At 48.3% G+C, this 18,322-nt stretch overlaps 1 protein-coding gene across 2 annotated transcripts in view; it reads left to right on the forward strand.

The window, feature by feature from the left end:
- The window catches only part of NCKIPSD (NCK interacting protein with SH3 domain), a 297,008-nt gene that overhangs the window by 181,793 nt on the left and 96,893 nt on the right, over positions 1-18,322 (forward strand). For both annotated transcript variants that reach the window (XM_063941150.1, XM_063941149.1), the window contains exon 5: positions 12,446-13,020. In XM_063941150.1, the coding sequence (XP_063797220.1) occupies positions 12,446-13,020 (575 nt within the window). The remainder of the gene's footprint in view (positions 1-12,445; positions 13,021-18,322) is intronic.

Below are 18,322 nucleotides of genomic sequence, written 5' to 3' on the forward strand. Positions count from 1 at the left end.
TGTCTCCCAAATTCTCTTTATAATACAAATGAACCTGTTGTATTTTTCTATTTATAAAACCTGGAGATATAGAATAGAATCCTGTAAATGTGCATGGTGTGTAATATACTGTTGTCTGATTGGCATCCAATGTATTTTTAGTTCCCCTTTAACCTTACAAGTGCTAGATATGTTCCACCGCTAGTCCCCATTAACCGTCATACACCACAAACGTCTCCTGGGACTGTGCAAGAACGTTTTACGCAGTTATACTCTCCTTGGGGTGCAGCACCATGTATTTGCAGAGTTGTATTATTATTTCAGTTGGGGAGTTATTCAGGCTTTCACGCTCGCCCTGTCGTGAGATAATGAGACGAGTTATATCATTAGTTATTTCTCTATCGTCCTAGTGGATGCTGGGGTTCCTGAAAGGACCATGGGGAATAGCGGCTCCGCAGGAGACAGGGCACAAAAAGTAAAGCTTTTTCCGATCAGGTGGTGTGCACTGGCTCCTCCCCCTATGACCCTCCTCCAGACTCCAGTTAGATTTTTGTGCCCGGCCGAGAAGGGTGCAATCTAGGTGGCTCTCCTAAAGAGCTGCTTAGAAAAAGTTTAGCTAGGTTTTTTATTTTACAGTGATTCCTGCTGGCAACAGGATCACTGCAGCGAGGGACTGAGGGGAGAAGGAGTCAACTCACCTGCGTGCAGGATGGATTGGCTTCTTGGCTACTGGACATCAAGCTCCAGAGGGACGATCACGGGTACAGCCTGGATGGTCACCGGAGCCACGCCACCGGCCCCCTTGCAGATGCTGAAGACAGAAGAGGTCCAGAATCGGCGGCTGAAGACTCCTGCAGTCTTCAAAAGGTAGCGCACAGCACTGCAGCTGTGCGCCATTTTCCTCTCAGCACACTTCACACGGCAGTCACTGAGGGTGCAGGGCGCTGGGAGGGGGGCGCCCTGGGAGGCAAAATGATTACCTATAAAGGCTAAAAATACCTCACATATAGCCCTAGAGGCTATATGGAGATATTTAACCCCTGCCTAATTTCTCTAAATAGCGGGAGACGAGCCCGCCAGAAAAGGGGCGGGGCCTATCTCCTCAGCACACGGCGCCATTTCCTCTCACAGTTCCGCTGGTCAGGACGGCTCCCAAGTCTCTCCCCTGCACTGCACTACAGAAACAGGGTAAAACAGAGAGGGGGGGGCACATTTATGGCGATAATTTGATAGAACAAAGCAGCTATAAGGGAGCACTTATTATAAGGCTATCCCTGATATATATATAGCGCTTTTGGTGTGTGCTGGCAAACTCTCCCTCTGTCTCCCCAAAGGGCTAGTGGGTCCTGTCTTCGTTAGGAGCATTCCCTGTGTGTCTGCTGTGTGTCGGTACGTGTGTGTCGACATGTATGAGGACGATATTGGTGTGGAGGCGGAGCAATTGCCAAATATGAGGATGTCACCCCCTAGGGAGTCGACACCGGAATGGATGCCTTTATTTATGGAACTACGGGATAGTGTCAACACGCTAAAGCAGTCGTTTGACGACATGAGGCGGCCGGACAATCAATTAGTGCCTGTCCAGGCGACTCAAACACCGTCAGGGGCTGTGAAACGCCCTTTGCCTCAGTCGGTCGACACAGACCCAGACACAGGCGATGACTCCAGTGGTGACGGTGACGAATCAACCGTATTTTCCAGTAGGGCCACACGTTATATGATTTTGGCAATGAAGGAGGCGTTACATTTAGCTGATACTACAGGTACCACTAAACAGGGTATTATGTGGGGTATGAAAAAACTACCTATAGTTTTTCCTGAATCAGAAGAATTAAATGACGTGTGTAATGAAGCGTGGGTTGCCCCTGAAAAAAAAAACTGATAATTTCAAAGAAATTATTGGCATTATACCCTTTCCCGCCAGAGGTTAGGGAGCGCTGGGAAACACCTCCTAGGGTGGACAAGGCGCTAACACGCTTATCTAAACAAGTGGCGTTACCCTCTCCTGAGACGGCCGCACTTAAAGATCCATCAGATAGAAGGATGGAAAATATCCAAAAAAGTATATACACACATGCAGGTGTTATACTACGACCAGCTGTAGCGACTGCCTGGATGGGCAGTGCTGGGGTAGTTTGGTCAGAGTCCCTGATTGAAAATATTGATACCCTGGACAGGGACAATATTTTACTGTCGTTAGAACAAATAAAGGATGCATTTCTTTATATGCGTGATGCACAGAGGGATATCTGCACACTGGCATCACGGGTAAGTGCTATGTCCATTTCGGCCAGAAGAGCTTTATGGACGCGACAGTGGTCAGGTGATGCGGATTCAAAACGGCATATGGAAGTTTTGCCGTATAAAGGGGAGGAGTTATTTGGAGTCGGTCTATCAGATTTGGTGGCCACGGCTACAGCCGGGAAATCCACCTTTCTACCTCAAGTCACTCCCCCACAGAAAAAGGCACCGACTTTTCAACCGCAGCCCTTTCGTTCCTTTAAAAATAAGAGAGCAAAGGGCTATTCATATCTGCCACGAGGCAAAGGTCGAGGGAAGAGACAGCAACACGCAGCTCCTTCCCAGGAACAGAAGCCCTCCCCGGCTTCTACAAAAGCCTCAGCATGACGCTGGGGCTCCTCAAGCGGACTCGGGGATGGTGGGCGGTCGTCTCAAAAATTACAGCGCGCAGTGGGCTCACTCGCAGGTAGATCCCTGGATCCTGCAGATAATATCTCAAGGGTACAGGTTGGAATTAGAGACGGATCCACCTCGCCGTTTCCTGAAGTCTGCTTTACCAACGTCCCCCTCCGAAAGGGAGACGGTTTTGGAAGCCATTCACAAGCTGTACTCTCAGCAGGTGATAGTCAAGGTACCTCTTCTACAACAAGGGAAGGGGTATTATTCCACTCTTTTTGTGGTACCGAAGCCGGATGGCTCGGTAAGGCCTATTCTAAATCTGAAGTCCTTGAACCTGTACAAAAAGAAGTTCAAGTTCAAAATGGAGTCACTCAGAGCAGTGATAGCGAACCTGGAAGAGGGGGACTTTATGGTATCCTTGGACATCAAGGATGCGTATCTCCACGTTCCAATTTACCCCTCACACCAGGGGTACCTCAGGTTCGTTGTACAAAACTGTCACTATCAGTTTCAGACGCTGCCGTTCGGATTGTCCACGGCACCTCGGATCTTTACAAAGGTAATGGCCGAGATGATGATTCTTCTTCGAAGAAAAGGCGTATTAATTATCCCATACTTGGACGATCTCCTAATAAGGGCGAGGTCCAGAGAACAGCTAGAGATGGGATTAGCACTGTCTCAAGAAGTGCTAAAACAGCACGGGTGGATTCTGAATATTCCAAAATCCCAGTTAATGCCGACAACTCGTCTGCCTGTTCCTAGGGATGATTCTGGACACGGTTCAGAAAAAGGTTTTTCTCCCGGAGGAAAAAGCCAAGGAGTTATCCGAGCTTGTCAGGAACCTCCTAAAACCAGGAAAGGTGTCTGTACATCAATGCACAAGAGTCCTGGGAAAAATGGTAGCTTCTTACGAAGCAATTCCATTCGGCAGATTCCACGCAAGAATTTTCCAAAGGGATCTGTTGGACAAATGGTCAGGGTCGCATCTTCAGATGCACCTACGGATAACCCTGTCTCCAAGGACAAGGGTGTCTCTTCTGTGGTGGTTGCAGAGTCCTCATCTATTGGAGGGCCGCAGATTCGGCATACAGGATTGGATCCTGGTGACCACGGACGCCAGCCTGAGAGGCTGGGGAGCAGTCACACAAGGAAGAAACTTCCAGGGAGTATGGACGAGCCTGGAAACGTCTCTTCACATAAACATTCTGGAACTAAGAGCAATATACAATGCTCTAAGCCAGGCAGAACCTCTGCTTCAGGGAAAACCGGTGTTGATCCAGTCGGACAACATCACGGCAGTCGCCCATGTGAACAGACAGGGCGGCACAAGAAGCAGGAGTGCAATGGCAGAAGCTGCAAGGATTCTTCGCTGGGCAGAGAATCATGTGATAGCGCTATCAGCAGTGTTCATCCCGGGAGTGGACAACTGGGAAGCAGACTTCCTCAGCAGACACGATCTTCACCCGGGAGAGTGGGGACTTCATCCAGAAGTCTTCCACATGCTGGTAACCCGTTGGGAAAGACCAATGGTGGACATGATGGCGTCTCGCCTCAACAAAAAACTGGACAGGTATTGCGCCAGGTCAAGAGATCCGCAGGCAATAGCTGTGGACGCGCTGGTAACGCCTTGGGTGTACCAGTCGGTGTATGTGTTTCCTCCTCTGCCTCTCATACCAAAAGTATTGAGAATTATACGGCAAAGAGGCGTAAGAACGATACTAGTGGTTCCGGATTGGCCAAGAAGGACTTGGTACCCGGAACTTCAAGAGATGATCACGGAAGATCCGTGGCCTCTACCTCTAAGGAGGGACTTGCTTCAGCAGGGTCCCTGTCTGTTTCAAGACTTACCGCGGCTGCGTTTGACGGCATGGCGGTTGAACGCCGGATCCTAATGGAAAAAGGCATGCCGGAAGAAGTCATTCCTACTTTGATTAAAGCAAGGAAAGAAGTAACCGTGCAACATTATCACCGAATTTGGCGAAAATATGTTGCGTGGTGCGAAGATCGGAGTGCTCCGACGGAGGAATTTCAACTGGGTCGATTCCTACATTTCCTGCAATCAGGATTGTCTATGGGTCTCAAATTGGGATCTATTAAGGTTCAAATTTCGGCCCTGTCGATTTTCTTTCAAAAAGAATTGGCTTCAGTCCCTGAAGTCCAGACCTTTGTGAAGGGAGTGCTGCATATACAGCCTCCAGTGGCACCGTGGGATCTCAATGTAGTTTTGGATTTTCTAAAATCTCATTGGTTTGAACCACTAAATAAGGTGGATTTGAAATATCTCACTTGGGAAGTGACCATGCTTCTAGCCCTGGCTTCTGCCAGGAGAGTGTCAGAATTGGCAGCTTTATCTTACAAAAGCCCATATCTGATTTTCCATTCGGACAGGGCAGAACTGCGGACTCGTCCGCATTTTCTCCCTAAGGTGGTGTCAGCATTTCATCTGAACCAGCCTATTGTAGTGCCTGCGGCTACAAGTGACTTGGAGGACTCCAAGTTACTGGACGTTGTCAGAGCATTAAAAATATATATTGCAAGAACAGCTGGAGTCAGAAAATCTGACTCGTTGTTTATATTGTATGCACCCAACAAGATGGGTGCTCCTGCGTCTAAGCAGACGATTGCTCGTTGGATCTGTAGCACAATCCAACTGGCACATTCTGTGGCAGGCCTGCCACAGCCTAAATCTGTAAAGGCCCACTCCACAAGGAAGGTGGGCTCATCTTGGGCGGCTGCCCGAGGGGTCTCGGCATTACAACTTTGCCGAGCAGCTACGTGGTCAGGGGAGAACACGTTTGTAAAATTTTACAAATTTGATACTCTGGCTAAGGAGGACCTGGAGTTCTCTCATTCGGTGCTGCAGAGTCATCCGCACTCTCCCGCCCGTTTGGGAGCTTTGGTATAATCCCCATGGTCCTTTCAGGAACCCCAGCATCCACTAGGACGATAGAGAAAATAAGATTTTACTTACCGATAAATCTATTTCTCGGAGTCCGTAGTGGATGCTGGGCGCCCATCCCAAGTGCGGATTATCTGCATAAATTGTACATAGTTATTGTTAACTTATTCGGGTTATTGTTGTAGGAAGCCATCTTTCAGAGGCTCCGCTGTTATCATACTGTTAACTGGGTTTAGATCACAAGTTGTACGGTGTGATTGGTGTGGCTGGTATGAGTCTTACCCGGGATTCAAAATCCTCCCTTATTGTGTACGCTCGTCCGGGCACAGTACCTAACTGGAGTCTGGAGGAGGGTCATAGGGGGAGGAGCCAGTGCACACCACCTGATCGGAAAAAGCTTTACTTTTTGTGCCCTGTCTCCTGCGGAGCCGCTATTCCCCATGGTCCTTTCAGGAACCCCAGCATCCACTACGGACTCCGAGAAATAGATTTATCGGTAAGTAAAATCTTATTTTCTCTGACGTCCTAAGTGGATGCTGGGGACTCCGTCAGGACCATGGGGAATAGCGGCTCCGCAGGAGACAGGGCACAAAATTTTAAAGTTTGACCACTAGGTGGTGTGCACTGGCTCCTCCCCCTATGACCCTCCTCCAAGCCTCAGTTAGGTTTTTGTGCCCGTCCGAGCAGGGTGCAATCTAGGTGGCTCTCCTAAAGAGCTGCTTAGAAAAAGTTTTGTTAGGTTTTTTATTTTCAGTGAGTCCTGCTGGCAACAGGCTCACTGCAACGAGGGACTTAGGGGAGAAGAAGTGAACTCACCTGCGTGCAGGATGGATTGGCTTCTTAGGCTACTGGACACTAGCTCCAGAGGGACGATCACAGGTACAGCCTGGATGGGTCACCGGAGCCGCGCCGCCGACCCCCTTGCAGATGCCGAAAAGAGAAGAGGTCCAGAAACCGGCGGCTGAAGACTTCTCAGTCTTCATGAGGTAGCGCACAGCACTGCAGCTGTGCGCCATTGCTCTCGGCACACTTCACACCAACGGTCACTGAGGGTGCAGGGCGCTGGGGGGGGCGCCCTGGGCAGCAATGAAAAGTACCTATTCTGGCTAAAATACATCACATATAGCCCCTGGGGCTATATGGATGTATTTAACCCCTGCCAGGTTTTCAGAAAAACCGGGAGAAGAAGACCGCCGAAAAGGGGGCGGGGCCTATTCTCCTCAGCATACAGCACCATTTTCCTACACAGCTCCGCTGCTAGGAAGGCTCCCAGGCTCTCCCCTGCACTGCACTACAGAAACAGGGTAAAAATAGAGAGGGGGGGCACTTATTTGGCGATATTAATAATATTTAAGCTGCTATAAGGGGAACACACTTATTTAATTATTTATTAATTATTTATTTATTAATTATTTATTAATTATTTATATTTATAGCGCTTGGGTGTGTGCTGGCAAACTCTCCCTCTGTCTCCCCAAAGGGCTAGTGGGGTCCTGTCTTCTATCAGAGCATTCCCTGTGTGTCTGCTGTGTGTCGGTACGCGTGTGTTGACATGTATGAGGACGATGTTGGCGTGGAGGCGGAGCAATTGCCTGTAATGGTGATGTCACCCCCTAGGGAGTCGACACCGGAATGGATGGCTTTGTTTATGGAATTACGTGATAGTGTCAGCACGCTGCAAAAGTCGGTTGACGACATGAGACGGCCGGCAAACCAGTTAGTACCTGTCCAGGCGTCTCAAACACCGTCAGGGGCTGTAAAACGCCCTTTACCTCAGTCGGTCGACACAGACACGGACACCGAATCCAGTGTCGACGGTGAAGAAACGAACGTATTTTCCAGTAGGGCCACACGTTATATGATCACGGCAATGAAGGAGGCTTTGCATATCTCTGATACTGCAAGTACCACAAAAAGGGGTATTATGTGGGGTGTGAAAAAACTACCTGTAGTTTTTCCTGAATCAGAGGAGTTGAATGAAGTGTGTGATGAAGCGTGGGTTACCCCCGATAGAAAACTGCTAATTTCAAAGAAGTTATTGGCATTATACCCTTTCCCGCCAGAGGTTAGGGCGCGCTGGGAAACACCCCCTAGGGTAGATAAGGCGCTCACACGCTTATCAAAACAAGTGGCGTTACCGTCTCCAGAGACGGCCGCCCTCAAGGTTCCAGCTGATAGGAGGCTGGAGAATACAATAAAAAGTATATACACACATACGGGTGTTATACTGCGACCAGCAATCGCCTCAGCCTGGATTTGCAGTGCTGGGGTGGCTTGGTCGGAGTCACTGACTGAAAATATTGATACCCTGGATAGGGACAGTATTTTATTGACTATAGAGCATTTAAAGGATGCATTTCTTTATATGCGAGATGCACAGAGAGATATTTGCACTCTGGCATCAAGAGTAAGTGCGATGTCCATATCTGCCAGAAGAAGTTTATGGACGCGACAGTGGTCAGGTGATGCGGATTCCAAACGGCATATGGAAGTATTGCCGTATAAGGGGGAGGAATTATTTGGGGTCGGTCTATCGGATTTGGTGGCCACGGCAACAGCCGGGAAATCCACCTTTTTACCTCAGGTCACCTCTCAGCAGAAAAAGACAGTCTTTTCAGCCGCAGTCCTTTCGTTCCTATAAGAACAAGCGGGCAAAAGGACATTCATATTTGCCCCGAGGCAAAGGAAAAGGGTAAGAGACTGCAGCAAGCAGCTCCTTCCCAGGAGCAGAAGCCCAAGCCCTCCCCGGCTTCTGCAAAGGCCTCAGCATGACGCTGGGACCTTACAAGCGGACTCAGGGGCGGTGGGAGGTCGCCTCAAGAATTTCAGCGCACAGTGGGCTCACTCGAAGGTGGACCCCTGGATCCTGCAGGTAGTATCTCAGGGTTACAGGTTGGAATTCGAGAAGTCTCCCCCTCGCCGGTTCCTAAAGTCTGCTTTGCCAACGTCTCCCTCCGACAGGGCGACGGTATTGGAAGCCATTCACAAGCTGTATTCTCAGCAGGTGATAGTCAAGGTACCCCTTTTACAACAGGGAAAGGGGTATTACTCCACGCTATTTGTGGTACCGAAGCCGGACGGCTCGGTAAGACCTATTCTAAATCTGAAATCTCTGAACCTGTACATACAAAAATTCAAGTTCAAGATGGAGTCACTCAGAGCAGTGATAGCGAATCTGGAAGAAGGGGATTTTATGGTGTCCTTGGACATCAAGGATGCTTACCTTCATGTCCCAATTTGCCCTTCACACCAAGGGTACCTCAGGTTCGTGGTACAAAACTGTCATTATCAGTTTCAGACGCTGCCGTTTGGATTGTCCACGGCACCCCGGGTCTTTACCAAGGTAATGGCCGAAATGATGATCCTTCTTCGAAGAAAAGGCGTATTAATTATCCCTTACTTGGACGATCTCCTGATAAGGGCAAGGTCCAGAGAACAGCTGGAGGTCGGAGTAGCACTAACCCAAGTAGTGCTCCAACAGCACGGGTGGATTCTGAATTTTCCAAAATCCCAACTGATCCCGACGACACGTCTGCTGTTCCTAGGGATGATTCTGGACACTGTTCAGAAAAAGGTATTTCTTCCGGAGGAGAAAGCCAGGGAGTTATCCGAACTCGTCAGGAACCTCCTAAAACCAGGGAAAGTGTCTGTGCATCAATGCACAAGAGTCCTGGGAAAAATGGTGGCTTCTTACGAAGCGATTCCATTCGGCAGATTCCATGCACGAATTTTTCAGTGGGATCTACTGGACAAATGGTCCGGATCGCATCTGCAGATGCATCAGCGGATAAAATTGTCGACAAGGACAAGGGTGTCTCTGCTATGGTGGTTGCAGAGTGCTCATCTGTTAGAGGGCCGCAGATTCGGCATACAGAACTGGGTCCTAGTGACCACGGATGCCAGCCTGAGAGGCTGGGGAGCGGTCACACAGGGAAGAAACTTCCAGGGCTTGTGGTCAAGCCTGGAAACGTCTCTTCACATAAATATACTGGAACTAAGAGCAATTTACAATGCTCTAAGCCTGGCAAAACCTCTGCTTCAGGGTCAGCCGGTGTTGATCCAGTCGGACAACATCACGGCAGTCGCCCACGTAAACAGACAGGGCGGCACAAGAAGCAGGAGGGCAATGGCAGAAGCTGCAAGGATTCTTCGCTAGGCAGAAAATCATGTGATAGCACTGTCAGCAGTGTTCATCCCGGGAGTGGACAACTGGGAAGCAGACTTCCTCAGCAGACACGATCTTCACCCGGGAGAGTGGGGACTTCATCCAGAAGTCTTCCACATGATTGTGGTCCATTGGGAAAGACCAATGGTGGACATGATGGCGTCCCGCCTCAACAAAAAACTGGACAGGTATTGCGCCAGGTCAAGAGACCCTCAGGCAATAGCTGTGGACGCTCTGGTAACACCATGGGTGTACCAGTCAGTGTATGTGTTCCCTCCTCTGCCTCTCATACCCAAGGTACTGAGAATTATACGGCAAAGGGGAGTAAGAACGATACTCGCGGCTCCGGACTGGCCAAGAAGGACTTGGTACCCGGAACTTCAGGAGATGCTCACGGAAGATCCGTGGCCTCTACCTCTAAGAAGGGACCTGCTTCAGCAGGGACCGTGTCTATTCCAAGACTTACCGCGGCTGCGTTTGACGGCATGGCGGTTGAACGCCGGATCCTAAGGGAAAAAGGCATTCCGGAAGAGGTCATCCCTACCCTGGTCAAAGCCAGGAAGGAGGTGACTGCACAACATTATCACCGCATTTGGAGAAAATATGTTGCGTGGTGTGAGGCCAGGAGGGCCCCGACGGAGGAATTTCAACTGGGTCGATTCCTACATTTCCTGCAAACAGGATTGTCTATGGGCCTCAAATTGGGGTCCATTAAGGTTCAAATTTCGGCCCTGTCGATTTTCTTCCAGAAAGAATTGGCTTCAGTTCCTGAAGTCCAGACTTTTGTAAAATGAGTACTACATATACAGCCCCCGATTGTGCCTCCAGTGGCACCGTGGGATCTCAATGTAGTTTTGGATTTTCTCAAATCCCATTGGTTTGAGCCACTCAAATTGGTGGATTTGAAATATCTTACATGGAAAGTAACCATGCTACTGGCCCTGGCTTCGGCCAGGAGAGTGTCAGAATTGGCGGCTTTATCGTACAAAAGCCCATATCTGATTTTCCATTCGGACAGGGCAGAACTGCGGACGCGTCCTCAGTTTCTCCCTAAGGTGGTATCAGCGTTTCACCTGAACCAACCTATTGTGGTGCCTGCGGCTACTAGCGATTTGGAGGACTCCAAGTTGCTGGACGTTGTCAGAGCATTAAAAATATATATTTCAAGGACGGCTGGAGTCAGGAAGTCTGACTCGCTGTTTATACTGTATGCACCCAACAAGCTGGGTGCTCCTGCGTCTAAGCAGACGATTGCTCGTTGGATTTGTAGCACAATTCAACTTGCACATTCTGTGGCAGGCCTGCCACAGCCTAAATCTGTCAATGCCCACTCCACAAGGAAGGTGGGCTCATCTTGGGCGGCTGCCCGAGGGGTCTCTGCATTACAACTCTGCCGAGCAGCTACGTGGTCAGGGGAGAACACGTTTGTAAAATTCTACAAATTTGATACCCTGGCTAAGGAGGACCTGGAGTTCTCTCATTCGGTGCTGCAGAGTCATCCGCACTCTCCCGCCCGTTTGGGAGCTTTGGTATAATCCCCATGGTCCTGACGGAGTCCCCAGCATCCACTTAGGACGTCAGAGAAAATAAGAATTTACTCACCGGTAATTCTATTTCTCGTAGTCCGTAGTGGATGCTGGGCGCCCATCCCAAGTGCAGATTGTCTGCAATACTTGTACATAGTTATTGTTACAAAAATCGGGTTATTATTGTTGGGAGCCTTCGTTTAAGAGGCTCTTTTCGGTTATCATACTGTTAACTGGGTTCAGATCACAAGTTGTACAGTGTGATTGGTGTGGCTGGTATGAGTCTTACCCGGGATTCAAAATCCTTCCCTTATTGTGTACGCTCGTCCGGGCACAGTATCCTAACTGAGGCTTGGAGGAGGGTCATAGGGGGAGGAGCCAGTGCACACCACCTAGTGGTCAAACTTTTTAAATTTTGTGCCCTGTCTCCTGCGGAGCCGCTATTCCCCATGGTCCTGACGGAGTCCCCAGCATCCACTACGGACTACGAGAAATAGAATTACCGGTGAGTAAATTCTTATTATTTCAGCCCCCACCGGTGGAGGTTATTAGCTGCCCATAATTTTACATTCTGTCTGATCATTGCCACTTGCTGTGAAGTGTTTAGGCATTACCAAAGATTCTGCCTAATTTGGCTTTCCCACCCACTTTGATAACCCTTGTATCTTACCATGTGCCGTCCCTTCCTGTCCCTTTTTAGAACGTACGTTTTTGCGAGCAGGTCCCTCCCCCTAGACGTTTACCACCCTTGTCCGCTATGGCAGACAGTTGATTTGGCATTGTTCCCACATTTGTTAATTGTATTATTTCAACATCTGTTATTGTGGTTACTGTTTATGTATCAGTGTCTTTGTTCCTGTTTACTGTGTATTTCTTTTAATACGGTTACTCGTTTTACTCTCTTTGTTTTGTATATTTGCTCTGTAAGGAAATTTGTGGCGCCTTTTTATATATAAATGCTAATATTAAATGACCTATCAGCTGGCATGATTTGCGTGGCACCTGGTGCCAGACCAGTGGATGGTGGAAAGGTTTTTACCAGTTAGTTTCCCAAGTTGGTAGCATAGTACCTTATTCCTTTGTGAATGCGAATGCCTCCTGCTGGTACATCACACAGCGTTCTGGAAACACTGTCCTGCTCAATCGCGTGGATGAAGACATTTGAAGTATTGCCTATTTAAAGAGCGTCTAATTATCTGTGTATTTTTACATGCATCTTCTTTTATCCCGTACCAGATGGTGTTGACACAACTTCAAGGTCAATATTCAACGTGTCCACTACGAGTGTGTCCTCTCTTGACACGGTGTGTACGACTTCCTCAGACTCTTCTCATCATACCAGCACGTCCAGCCCCAGTAATACGCCCCCACCTGTACCCAGTAGAAGTGCGCATACTACAGTGTCCCAGAGTCTGGACACCTGTTCCTCCGTGCCAGGAATGCTGAACTCCCGCGGTCAGGGGGCAGCCGCTGGTGTTCCCGACAAGGAGAACCTCATCGAAAACGGCAAGAATCCACACACCAAGAGAACTGCCCCAGCCCCTCCCTGCTTGGAAGCGTTCAATTCCGTCAACCAAGACGGCAAAACAAAATCCCCTTTGAAATCTGCGACGCCAGAAACTACAACCACCGTTGAAGCCGTCCCGAAAACCCTTGGGGCCGAGTTGATTGAACTGGTTAGGAAAAACACCAACCTCAGTTATGAACTATCCCGAGTGGCCATTGGCGTGATCGTGGGACACATTCAGACATCTGTCCCGTCGACAGGACCCGTGATGGAACGGATTCTCATCTCTCTAGTGGAAAGCAAGGTACGTAACGCTCGTTTCACGGATACTCATGACGTTTCCATGTGCTTGTGTGTCACTAATATATAACACTCTCGGAGTGTGCTTTACGTGCAGCAAAACGTGTGTGAAACATTATAAATGACTTTGCACCTAAGACCTGAGGATCTTTGTGCAAATGGCAGTTTTGTGTATTGCACTTATTCAGCCGATTTCATCAGTGACCAAGTAGTGATCACAGGCTGTATGGCAGCGATTATGCTGATATACAGCTATCCTGCCTGTCTAATGTGTTTCTCAACTCCAGTCCTCAGGAACCCCTAACAGGGCATGTTTTACAGATCTCCTCCGTATCACAAGGGAAACGATTAGCGTTATCTGTGGCTCTTTTTTAAAATGTGTCCGCTAGTAATGATTACACCTGTGCACCATATATGAGATCTGGAAAATAAGATAGAGGTACCCGATTAAAAGACTGCTGTATACAGGCTTACCATGTCATCCCTTTAACCACTTAACTGACAAATTATTTTCTGAAATAAGCTCAGAAAATGTTGTGTTTTTTTTTAATAAGTGAATTAGTTGTAGAATGTGCATTTAACCTCATTCAAAATGATTTTAGTAAAAAAGTAAAAAAAAATAAATAAATAAATAAAAAAAAAAATTATATATATATATATATATATATATATATATATATATATATATTTGAACCCCCCCCCCCCCCCCCCTTTCATCCAAACATGGGGGGTGTTTCATTTACATTTCCCCAGCGGCTGCTGTTGTCTGCAGCTGCTGGGTTTGTAGGCAGCAGTGATCGGCAGCACGGCAAACACTGAGGGGGGGAGGGTGCAGGGAGGCAGGAGGGTCCCTCTGACGGCATCAGTGGGGGAAAGTTTCTCTTCCCTGCCGCTGCAAACACTCTCTATCTGACTGGTCGCATCCTGTGCGACCAGGTCAGATAGGACGCTTGCTGGTGTGGTCGCATCTGATGTGACCATGCCAGGCAAGTGGTTAAACTGGGACACTGTTGAAATACACAGGTTCTTTGGCTGACTTCATTCAAGCCTGCACATCACCTGATTTTAATCAGCCATAGAAACTGTGTAATTCATGAGTGTTTCTGTTTAAAGGGATAGTCTGGAAAGCCTAGCTATGTGTGATGCATTATAGTGTATCCAGCAATAGCCAAATCATTAATAGGGGCACGCAATAGCCAAATCATTAAAGCGTTCTGATATAATGGATCTAGTAAAATTCAGACATTTGTGAAATCAATCCCTTTTCTCTTACGTCCTAGAGGATGCTGGGGACTCCGTAAGGACCATGGGGTATAAATGGCGCCGCAGGAGACATGGGCACTGTAAAGCCTTAGAATGGGTGTGCACTGGCTCCTCCCTCTTTGCCCCTCCTCCAGACCCCAGTTAATTCCTGTGCCCAGTGGAGACTGAATGCACTGCAGGGGAGCTCTCCTGAGTTTCTCTGAAAAAGCTTTTGTTAGGTTTATTATTTTCAGGGAGCACTGCTGGCAACAGGCTCCCTGCATCGAGGGACTGAGGGGAGAGAAGCAGACCTACTTAAATGATGGGCTCTGCTTCTTAGGCTACTGGACACCATTAGCTCCAGAGGGAGTCGGAACGCAGGTCTCACCCTCGCCGTTCGTCCCGGAACCGCGCCGCCGTCCTCCTCACAGAGCCGGAAGATAGAAGCCGGGTGAGTATAAGAAGAAAGAAGACTTCAAAGGCGGCAGAAGACTTCAGATCTTCATGAGGTAACGCGCAGCGGTAACGCTGCGCGCCATTGCTCCCAGCTCACACACACAGGAGCCACAGTAAGGGTGCAGGGCGCAGGGGGGGCGCCCTGGGCAGCATATATATACCTCAGGTAAGACTGGCAGAGTACTTATATATACTGTAGAGGCTATATAATTCCAAATCCCCCGCCAGTATAAAGATTTAGAGCGGGACCGAAGCCCGCTGTCGGGGGGCGGAGCTTGATCCTCCAGCACTAACCAGCGCCATTTTCTCCTCAGCATGCTGCAGAGAAGCGGCTTCGGACTCTCCCCTGCTGTTAGCTAGTACAGAGGGCCAAAACGAGGGGATGGGGGCACATTATTTGGCGCAAAAATTTGGTGTTTTTATACACATACACACACATACACACACATATATATATATATATATATATATATATATATATATATATATATATATATATATATATATATATATATATATATATATATATATATATAAATAGCGTGGACAGCCTGGGATTTTTGTCTCAGTGTACAGTGGCGCTGGGTGTGTGCTGGTATACTCTGTCTCAGACAAACAATTTGGCAGTTGCTCAATCATACCTGGAGATAATTATATATCAGGTTCTGGAAGGGGGAGGGGTCACAGACAAACAACAGACAGAGAGGAGGGGGGTGCAAATCCCCACCCCTAAATTCCCTTTCACACACTGAAAATTACCTGTAACCATCCCTGAACCTATCTGGTAATAAAATTCAGAGAATTTAGTCACAAATGTTTGCAAACACATGTTTAGCTGCTGGCCACGTCACGGCTTCTCCGATACAGCAGTCCTAACCTACATAATAGCAGTGCAGTTGCTCAATCATACCTGGAGATAATTTATATATCAGGTGCTTGTCTGTGGCCCCTCCCCCTTCCAGCACCTGATATATAATTATCTCCAGGTATGATTGAGCAACTGCCAAATTGTTTGTCTGCTTGTGTGCAAGAGGCATTGAATGGGAGCAGCATTTGGAAGGCTTGTTCCTTGTAGTGCCAATGGGAGATCCTGGGGGTGGATCCTGGTTAAGTTAGCTCTCTGGAAGTGTTTTAGTAATAGCCTTTATCATGATGCCTACTGTGACAAATTACATGGCCCTATGTGGGCACTGCTATTATGTAGGTTAGGACTGCTGTATCGGAGAAGCCGTGACGTGGCCAGCAGCTAAACATGTGTTTGCAAAAATTTGTGACTAATTCTCTGAATTTTATTACCAGATAGGTTCAGGGATGGTTACAGGTAATTTTCAGTGTGCGGAAGGGAATTTAGGGGTGGGGATTTGCCCCATAATATTAGGTATCCCAGTGTGTGTGGGTGTGTCAGTACGTGTGTGTCGACATGTCTGAGGTGGAAGGCTCATCTAGGGAGGAGGCTGAGCAGATGATTGTGGTGTCTCCGTCGGCGCCGCCGACACCTGATTGGATGAATATGTGGAATGTTTTAAATGCTAATGTGACTTTATTACACAAAAGATTGGACAAAGCTGAGTCCAAGGAAAAAGCAGGGAGTCAATCCAGAGCTTTGACTGTGTCACAGGGCCTTTAGGGGTCTCAGAAACGTCCCCTTTCACAGGTAGTAGACACGGATACCGACACGGATTCCGAATCCAGTGTCGATGATGATAAGTGGCACCCAAGGGTGGCCAAAAGTATTCAATATATGATTGTTGCAATAAAAGATGTTTTGCATATCACTGAGGACCCCTCTGTCCCTGACACAAGGGTCTGCATGTTTAAGGAAAAGAAACCTGAGGTAACTTTTTTCCCCCATCTCACGAGCTGAACGGTGGACAAGGCTTTAACGCGCTTGTCAAAAAAGGTGGGCTACCATCCCCTGATACGGCAGCCCTCAAGGATCCTGCTGATCGCAGCCAGGAATCTACCTTAAAATAAATTTATACACATACGGGTGCCATACTAAGACCGGCAGTAGCGTCGGCATGGGTGGGTAGCGCAGTTGCAGCGTGGGCAGATACCTTGTCATCTGACATTGACACCCTAGATAAAGATACCATTTTGTTGACCTTGGGTCACATTAAAGACGCAGCATTATATATATGAGAGAAGCTGCGAGAGATATTGGGCTGTTGGGTTCAAGAGCCAATGCCATGGCAATTTCTGCTAGACGCTCCATGTGGACCCGCCAATGGACGGGTGATGCTGATTCAAAAAGACATATTGAGACTTTGCCTTACTAAGGTGAAGTTTTATTTGGGGAGGGCCTCGCGGATCTGGTCACCACAGCTACCGCGGGTAAATCTTTTTTGCCTTATGTTCCCCCACAGCAAAAGAAAACACCTCAATATCAGATGCAGTCCTTTCGGTCGCATAAGTTCAGAAAGGGTCGGGGCTCTTCCTTCCTCGCCAGAGGTGGAGGTAGAGGGAAAAGAGTGCCTGCTACGGCTAGTTCCCAGGGACAAAAGTCCTCCCCGTCCTCTACAAAATCCACTGCATGACGCTGGGGCTCCGCTGAGGAAGTCCGCGCCGGTGGGGGCACGTCTTCGACTCTTCAGCAAAGTCTGGGTTCCGTCGGACTTGGATCTTTGGGCGGTAGAAATTGTATCCCAGGGATGCAAACTAGAATTCGAAGATGTGCCTCCTCACCGATTTTTCAAATCAGTCTTGCCAGTTTCCTCCCCAGAGAGGGAAACAGTGGCAGCTGCCATACAGAAACTGTATCATCATTAAGTGATTATCAAGGTTCCCCTTCTACAACAGGGGAAGGGTTTTTATTCAAGCCTTTTTGTGGTCCCGAAACCGGACGGCTCGGTCAGGCCCATTATGAATCTAAAATCCCTGAACCTATATCTGAAAAGGTTGAAATTCAAGATGGAATCTCTCCGGGCAGTGATCTCCAGCCTGGAAGGGGTTTTTTTTATGGTGTCACTAGACATAAAGGATGCATACCTTCATGTCCCCATTTATCCTCCTCATCAGGCGTACCTGAGATTCGCTGTGCAGGATTATTACCAATTTCAGACGTTGCTGTTTGGGTTTTCCACGGCCCCGACAAGGCAATGGAGGAAATTATGGTGCTCCTGCGCAAGCAAGGCGTCACAATTATCTCGTACTTGGACGATCTCCTGATAAAGGCGAGTCAAGCAAAAAATTACAAAGCGTATCTCTCTCCCTGAGAATACTACAACAACACGGCTGGATCCTAAATCTACCAAAGTCGCAGTTGGTTCCAACAACTCGACTGTCGTTTTTGGGCATGATTCTGGACACAGAAAACCGAAAGGTCTTTCTCCCAGAGGAAAAAGCCCAAGTACTCCAGAACATGGTCAGAAACCTGTTCAAGCCAGAAAGAGTGTCAGTTCATCAATGCACTCATGTATTAGGAAAGATGGTGGTGGCCTAAGAGGCCATTCCATACGGACTTTTCAGTGGGACCTTCTGTACAAGTGGTCAGGGTCCCATCTGCACATGCATCGGAAGATTGCCCTGTCCCCCCGGGCCAGGGTCTCTCTCTCTCCTGTGGTGGCTCCAGAATGCTCACCTTATGGAGGGTCGCAGGTTCGGCTTTC

This window comes from Pseudophryne corroboree, chromosome 9, assembly GCF_028390025.1.
Source record: "Pseudophryne corroboree isolate aPseCor3 chromosome 9, aPseCor3.hap2, whole genome shotgun sequence".
Taxonomy (NCBI): Eukaryota; Metazoa; Chordata; class Amphibia; order Anura; family Myobatrachidae; genus Pseudophryne; species Pseudophryne corroboree.